A 7,956-nucleotide genomic window follows, 5' to 3' on the forward strand; every position below is an offset into this window, starting at 1 on the left:
TGGTGTTGAGATTGATCGAAATAAAAATGTTGGTCTCACAAGTCTCATGAAGGGATATCTATATCTTCATCCGGGTCAAATAAATTATTTAGATAATGCAGGTTGGGTAACTGATAATGAAAGATTATTTAATGATAATGGATACTTTGATGTTTCGATACCGTTACATATGCTATTGGGATTTGCTGAAGATTATCATCGCATAATTGTCAATGCCAAACATGAATTAATACTTACTCGTTCAAATACCGATCTTAATGCAATTGTACAAGCTACAGCGGAACCTGAAGAGACGATTACGCTTATAAAAATTGAATGGATAATTCCTTATGTCACTGTTGCAGGCATAAAAAAAGTAGAATTGTTAAGTTACATTGCAAAAGACCCACCGATTCCAGTGAGTTCCAGATCATGGAAATTATATGAATATCCAAAGCTGCCGAATACAACCAAACACGTATGGGTCGTAAAAACATCAACTCAATTGGAAATAGCCCGCTATGTTATATTAGGATCTCAAACTGCACGCAAAAATGATGCTACAAAAGATGCAAGTCATTTCGATTATTGTGATTTAAGGGATGTGAAACTTTTCCTTAATTCACAATGCTATTGTTCTGACTTCGAGTCGGCCGAATGAGCAAACTGAAAACTAGTGGACTGTAATAATTAAGAGCAGAATAAGAACAAAGGTTGGATGCTAGAAGGTTCCAAAAAATAGTTTATTAACACCGAATTGCTTGGGTTTTATAGATTTTATTCAACAATAACACTTAACATACTCAATAGAACTTAATAATCACTACATATAATTGAGTTGACTGTACCATAATTGTTTGTACACGTATGAGTTGTCTAATGGTTATTTTTTCACCAAATAACATAGTCTCAAAAAAACAGTGAATAGCAACATTCACAGTATACACCAGAGTTGTTCGGGGGAGCGATGTATAGGTGAATATAGCGAGTATAGGTCCACCACAGGGGGTGCTTCCGAAGCTGGGATATGCTGATACCTCGAGAAGCACAATCAGCTGGATTTTGTTTGCCAGGTACAAACCTCCAAACGCTGATTGGAGTGAGATCTTGAATTGCTGACACTCTGTTTCTTACAAACTCCTTCCAACGGGATGAGTGAGACTGAATCCAGGTCAAAGTCACTGAGGAGTCTGTCCAACATACGAGTTGAGTTGGCTGAATGTCTAAGTTGTTCCTTACATAAGTGATTAGTCTGGCAAGCAGCAATGCTGCGGTGAGTTCGAGTCCGGGAATAGACATCTTCTTCAATGGAGCAACTTTAGACTTTGAGCAGACTATAGTTGAACAAGTTCCATGATCTGGATGAGTAGCCCGTATGTAAACAACAGCTGCCATAGCTGCTTGTGAGGCGTCTGAAAAACCATGAAGTTCCACGGTCGATTTCTGAGTAATCCGTAACCATCGTGGAATTGAGAGGTCTGAAACATGTGAGAGTTCTGATCTGAAGCTGTTCCACTTGGTGATGATGTGATCTGGGGCTTGGTCATCCCATGACAGTTTATCTAGCCAGATTTCTTGTAGCAACATCTTTGCTCTGACAATGAAGGGTGCTAGAAATCCAAGTGGATGGTAGAGTTGTGCTGTTTCTGATAAAATTATTCTTTTTGTGAGCTTGGACTTCTCACGAGGAGGTTTTGAGTTGAACTTAAATGAGTCGTTCGCTGGAATCCACGAGAGCCCAAGTAATTTCGTTTTGCTGCTCTCAAATGAGTGGATCTGCTCTTCTGATGAATTGTCTGTAAGTGAGTGAAGGAATTGAAGTGAGTTGCTGTGCCATTTCGCTAACGGGAAGCCACCTGCCATGCAGAGTTGTCTGACTTGGGTTGAGATGTCTATCAGTTGACTCACGGTGCCAGCACCTCCAAAAATATCGTCCACATATCTTCCTTTTAGTAGTGGATCAACAGCTAGAGGGAACTTATGACCTTCATCCTTTACTAGCTGGATCATTGTGCGAACAGCCAGAAATGGGGCTGACCTGGTACCATACGTGACTGTTGTGAGTTGATATGGGATTATCTTGGAGTGCTCGTCCACCCACAGGATTCTCTGGAGATCCCAATCATCTTGATGGACTTTGATTTGCCTGTACATCTTTGTAATGTCTGATGTAAACACAAATTTATGCTGTCTGATCAAAATGAGTACGTCTGCAATGTCTTTCTGGACTTTGGCACCAGTATGTTGAATATCGTTCACTGATAGACCACTCGAAGATGGACTAGAGCCATTAAATACTACCCGAAGCTTTGTAGTAACACTGTCTTCTCTTAAGACACCATGATGAGGCAAATAATACACTGGAGAGTTGACTGGACTTGCCTTGGCTCGTCTCATGTGGTTCAGTGACTCATATTCTTGCATAAAGTTGTGATAGAGTTGTGCATATGAGTCATTCTTTGTGAGTCGTCTGATCATGTGTAGTAAACACTGATGAGCTCTCGCTGATGAGTTGCCTAGAAGAGATGGTGATGCTTTGAGTGGTATTCTCACAATATATCTCCCATCTTGATCTCTTGAATGAGTCGCAACATAATGATCTTCACAAGTTTGATCATCTGGGCTGAGTTGGCTGGCTAAGGTCTCTGGAACTTCTTCTTGAACCCAGAATTTTGTCAAGAGATCAGATACTTGCTGGTATGAGTTGACGCTTGCTGCGTGATGAGTTCTCTGACTTGAGCATCTTGTCGGGTGTGGACTTCCAATAAGCATCCATCCAAAAATTGAATCTTGGGCTATTAGCGATGACTGAGGACATTGTTTGATGCCCGCTTTCACAATCAGACCATAACAATCTGCTCCTATTAAGATGTCAATGGGTCTTGGAGTTGAGTAGTCTGGATCAGCAAGTTGCAGAGAGTTGAGAGCTGACCAGTTGAGTTCCTTGAGTTGTCTGGTTGGTAAAGTACCAGTGACACATTTGAGGATATGAGCATTAATTGTAACTTGCTCCTGTGTGTGAGTTGATCTAAGTGTCACTGTTGTCACTCCTCTAGTTTGTACAGCTGGTTCGTTACCAATTCCCAGCACTAATATTACTGATGGACGACGTTGGAGATGACAAGTCTTTACCACACTTGATGAGATGAACGTCAGCTCAGACCCTGAGTCTATCAGGAGTCTTACTGGAAGCTGAGAGTAGTCTGAAAGTAATACTGCATTGGCTGTGGCGAGTAAGACTGCTGAGCTGTCTGATTGAACTGGAGACTCGTTAGTGCATGGATCTTCTGCTGCCCTGAGTGCTGAAAAGAGTCTTCCATGGATCTCTGAGTTGTCTGTATCGTTCTTGGTGATTGTTGAATCATGTGAGTCGTCTGAGATTTGACTAGTGTGAGTTTGACTCTTTTCTTCAGCTGTAGGAGATCGAACGAGACCTTCTGACTCTTCTTCCAGGACCCTCAACCCTCCTGAGGCCGAAACCTCATGTGCTAAGGTCATCCTTTCCGTCGAGTCATCAGAGAAGCATTCTTTACTCCTGTCAGCACATATAGATTGACATGATTCATAACCATTAATCGTTGAGTTGTCTGCATGTTGAGTGATCACACCACCACTTGGAGAATTGACTAAAACATAATTAGAGTTGACTGCAGAGAGTTGACTATGATGATGAGTTACCTGGTGAGAAGTCTGCTTAGATGAATGGGTGTGATCTGGAGTCGGCTGTGGAAATGGCACATCGTCATCTCACTGGGAGGTTGATGGGTGGTGGCTGCTATGAGTCGGCTGCGGTTCTTGGCCAGGGCCATACCCTCTTTTTCTCAAGGACTCTGTCCTGGGCGTATGTATCATTGAGTGGTGCTTTAAGTTGCACGTGCTGCATCGTTTCTCTGACTGGCACACCTGGATGGAGTGGTGGCCGAAGCAATTGAAGCACAGTCGTGCTGCGAGGACCAGCTTGTACCTTTCTTGCTGTGAAAGTCCTGCGAACGCTTTGCAGTCAGGCACGTAGTGATCTAGGCTGCTGCATTGATCACACGGGTAGTCTGCTTGTCGTTTTTGCGCCGCATGCCTGGAGGTTCGAGTTGTCTGCTGTTGAGTAGACTGTTGTTGTGATCTGGACCTTCTGGTGATCACTGGAGTAGGCCACCGTTTTGCTCGACGGGCTGCATCTTGAGCTGACTCCATCGCACGTGCCCTGGTAGAGATGAAGTTGAGTAGACTGTCTAGAGTTGTCGGTGAGCGAGACCTACTTCGCTCGAGTTCCCATGACTCACGTAGCGGTTGCTCCAATTTACTGGCCACCAGGTACACCAGAAAATAATTTGCAGCGTCTGTAGGTACATTGAGAGCCTTCAAGGCATCCAAGTTTTGCCGTACTACTTCCACCAGGTTGTCGAGTTGTTCAGCTGACTTTGATGATGGTGTGGTCACACTGAACAGGTCCTTGATGTGGGCAAAGATGAGTTGTTCTGGGTCATCGTACCTGGCCTTGAGCTGATTCCATGCCCGCTCATACCCATCATCATTCATTACAGCATGACGGATCAGTTGAAGTGGGGGACCTGATACGTTGGCCTTCAGGTAGTGTAGTTTGGCTACTGGTCTGAGATCTTTCCGATCGTGGACGAGGGACGTAAACATGTCCCGAAACTGCGTCCACGTTGATGAGTCGCCTACGAATGTTGGGAGAGGGATCTCTGGGAGAGTTGCCTGTCTGTAGATGATTGGAGTTGTCTGCTGTGTAGAGGCTTTGTAATCATCAATGGCCTTCTGGATGTCTTTCTCGTGTAGCTCTGATTTTACACGATGGAGAGTTGACTCTATATGGTAATGAAGCCGTAAAGCACTTTCATACACTCTGTCGGTCATATACTGGTGTTTGAATAGTGTCAACCGACACCCTACTCCTAATGCCTCATGCTCCACCACGAAGTATGTCCAGAGGTCGTTGAGTTGTGATAGCTTTGCCTCGATTATGGACATTGTGACGAGAGCAGGCTGTCGCACAAGATCAGCCACGTCTTGCTGCATAAATTGAAGCTGCTCATACCTGGACATTTGAGACGTCAATTTAAATAATGTGGTGTTTGCCAGTGCAGGTGGTGACTTTGACCTGTCACGTGATGTTGTTGCTTTTTCGGGTACCTTAAGTGTTGTTCCACTGGTACCTTCTGCCTGAGAGTCGACTGGAACTGGTGATGGTGCTTGGCTTACACACACTTGCTCTAATATCTCACTAATACCTTCAACTGACTCATTGTCTTCGGCTACATCGACGTAGTCCGATTTTGCAGGCGAAATTAACCGTTTGTCTGCCATAGTTCAGTTGAGTGAGTTGTCTAATATCACTAACTACACTTATTACTACGAAAATTCACACAAAAATGTTGTTAGAGTTGTCTGTTGTCACCTTGATACAACTAGTGGGCTTTCAATAAAGTCTCAACACCAAAAGAATCACACAAATTACTTAACTGAGTCTACGAGCTCTTAATAATAATTTTAGGTGACTAAACTTACACTAAGGACACTACACTAAATAATAACTATGTTTATATACAAGTGAGTTGCCTGTGTCAAGGTTCTCTTGACTCTCACACAACCAAACTGCGCGCCAAGCGTCTCAAGAAATTGTTTAAGTTGTGAGATGAGCACCACTGTCTCACAATAATACAGATGAGTGTCACTGGGCACTGGAATGCGTAAACACCTTTTGTCTGTAAGGTTGTTTACACACTGACACTGAAAGTTATTTGAGTCTACCTAAATTCCAAGCACTTTATACAGAGCATTTCACAAAATATTCACAAAAATTATGAAGCCCTCGAACCTTCTAGAATTGTTCGATATGCATCCAAGCCGTTCGTATCCGGCTCGAAGGACCAAATGTTCTGACTTCGAGTCGGCCGAATGAGCAAACAAAAAAACTAGTGGACTGTAATAATTAAGAGCAGAATAAGAACAAAGGTTGGATGCTAGAAGGTTCCAAAAAATAGTTTATTAACACCGAATTGCTTGGGTTTTATAGATTTTATTCAACAATAACACTTAACTTAAACAATAGAAGGTAATAATCACTGAGTTTAGGCGAATTGACTGTACATTAATTGTTCATACACTTATGAATTGTCTGATGGTTATTTTTTCACCAAAAAAAAAGGTCTCGAAACAGTGAACATTCACGGTATACACCAGAGTTGTTCGGGTGTGCGATGTATATGTGAATGTCCGTGAGGCACTATGGCGTCGACGCCAGTTCAGCTTCGCGCCCAAAGACACTACAACTGACTATACTGGACTACTGGCACTGATGAGAATAATTTCGGTGATTCACGTATGTTCGTGAGAGTTGTCTGAGTCTACTTGACCGTCTTTGGCACTACCAAAGGTGAGCTGACTGCACAAAACCGCGATTTGACTGCGAACAATTATACAGAGATGACCGCGTGATTTGCCTGGAGCTAACTGACGCCACAAGTGCTCGACCGCGTGCTTGTTGGCGTCACTAGGGCCGTAGAGTTGCCTTCTGGGCCATAAGGGAAATACTTCCCGATGATTGGTCCAGTGAGTTGACTGACGCGCCGGTGGACAAGTCCGGCATTAACAATTTTTGAATATTCCTGACTAACTGACTTGGGCCCCTCCAAGTCAGAACAGCTATCCATATGGCAACATGAATCTTGACATAAGTCACAATCAATTTGCCTTATTATATGATATGTATAGAGATTTCCAAACATCATATTATGATAAAGAAGCAGAACCTCTACTCACGAAAAAAAAATTTATAGATATAGCACCACTCGTTGTAATTGATTGTTCTAAACAAAATGAATCCTTAAAATCAGGACCAGTTGATGTTCGACTGGAACTTAAATCATCAAAAGCTTTTCCTGCTAACACATCAGCCTATTGTTTGATCCTACATGATCGAATGATAGAGTATAAACCTTTCAGTGCGCAAATGAGAAAACTAACATGAAATATTGTAAAAAATATACATATTATATAATTATGATTATATTATTCATGTATTCATCAAATTTTTTTTTGCTACAAATAAATTGTGTACATGAAAAAGATGACTGTTTTCATTCATTTATTTCCAGAAAAAATCTGATAGTCGGTAGCGCAAATTTTGAGAGAATATCAAAACATTGACAAAACTTTGAAAAAAAATCAGTTATTTTTTCTGATAGTGAAATTTTAATCGCGGTTGGTAAAAAATCGGTATTATCATTAACGATAATTTATCGAGGTCGGTAAAAAAAAACGCTGCCGATAATTTATCAGTGTCGATAACTTATCGCGGTCGGTAACTTATCGTCAAAGTTATCGCGGTCGGTAATTAGTGCGGATCAGAACCCACTTTTTTTTACTTGGCCGGTATTGCAGAGTGATCCAGAACCAGCCCTGCTTATCTACTAATATGAATATTTAGTGAATAGAATACCTGATGGATATATGATGACAATATTTTATCGAAAAAACAAATTTTAAAACAAAAAATCAGCAATGAAAGAATTTTAAATTCGTGTCAGGATGGAGAAAACAGCATTAAAGACGCCATAATAGTCAATAATATGGAATTGTGTTCATAAAAATTGAACATTGTTACTTACAAATGATTATTGATCATAGTAATATTTAAATAATAAGTTTTAAATTGTTATAAACAATAAAAATAGGGATCCATTCTATATATATGAGTTTTTTTAACGCACAATTTTTTCTTTCACTGGAAGAAAGTAACTTACCATATCATATGAATAAAAACAGACTCATTTCGTTTATAACAATTCCATTTGTTATAAAGAATGGAAACGGGTTCTATTCGAATTGTTTTTTCATTTTCTCTACTGGGAAGTTGGTCGTGTGGACCTTGCGGGTCGCACCCAGACCACTGCAGAGCACTGATATTTTGTTATGGATTTTTTGGAAAAAAAGAATCGTTTTTTGGCATCGATTTTGATA

The 7,956-nt window shown here is 41.2% G+C and overlaps 1 protein-coding gene across 1 annotated transcript; it reads right to left on the minus strand.

Annotated features, from left to right (window-relative positions):
- Positions 1-516: 516 nt before the first annotated feature.
- Positions 517-5,301, minus strand: LOC118070081 (uncharacterized). Its single transcript, XM_035088502.1, has 3 exons — positions 3,944-5,301; positions 1,017-3,514; positions 517-539 (listed from the first exon to the last, which is right to left on the minus strand). Exons 1-3 carry the CDS (start codon positions 5,299-5,301, stop codon positions 517-519), a joined length of 3,879 nt encoding a protein of 1,292 aa, XP_034944393.1.
- Between the last annotated feature and the right edge of the window lie 2,655 nt (positions 5,302-7,956).

This window comes from Chelonus insularis, unplaced genomic scaffold (assembly GCF_013357705.1).
Source record: "Chelonus insularis isolate UGA/USDA-ARS -01 unplaced genomic scaffold, ASM1335770v1 contig_50_pilon, whole genome shotgun sequence".
In the NCBI taxonomy this organism is placed as follows: domain Eukaryota; kingdom Metazoa; phylum Arthropoda; class Insecta; order Hymenoptera; family Braconidae; genus Chelonus; species Chelonus insularis.

What these genes read in the sequence shown, in the direction of transcription:
- LOC118070081 (XM_035088502.1), bottom strand. Translation starts at nt 5,301, where the DNA reads ATGGCAGACAAACGGTTAATTTCGCCTGCAAAATCGGACTACGTCGAT. An exon ending in GGACTTTCACAGCAAGAAAG is followed by an intron (nt 3,515 to 3,943) that starts GTACAAGCTGGT and finishes ATGTGCTGACAG; the next exon opens with GAGTAAAGAATGCTTCTCTG. An exon ending in AGCTGATTGTGCTTCTCGAG is followed by an intron (nt 540 to 1,016) that starts GTATCAGCATAT and finishes CATCTTTTGTAG; the next exon opens with CATCATTTTTGCGTGCAGTT.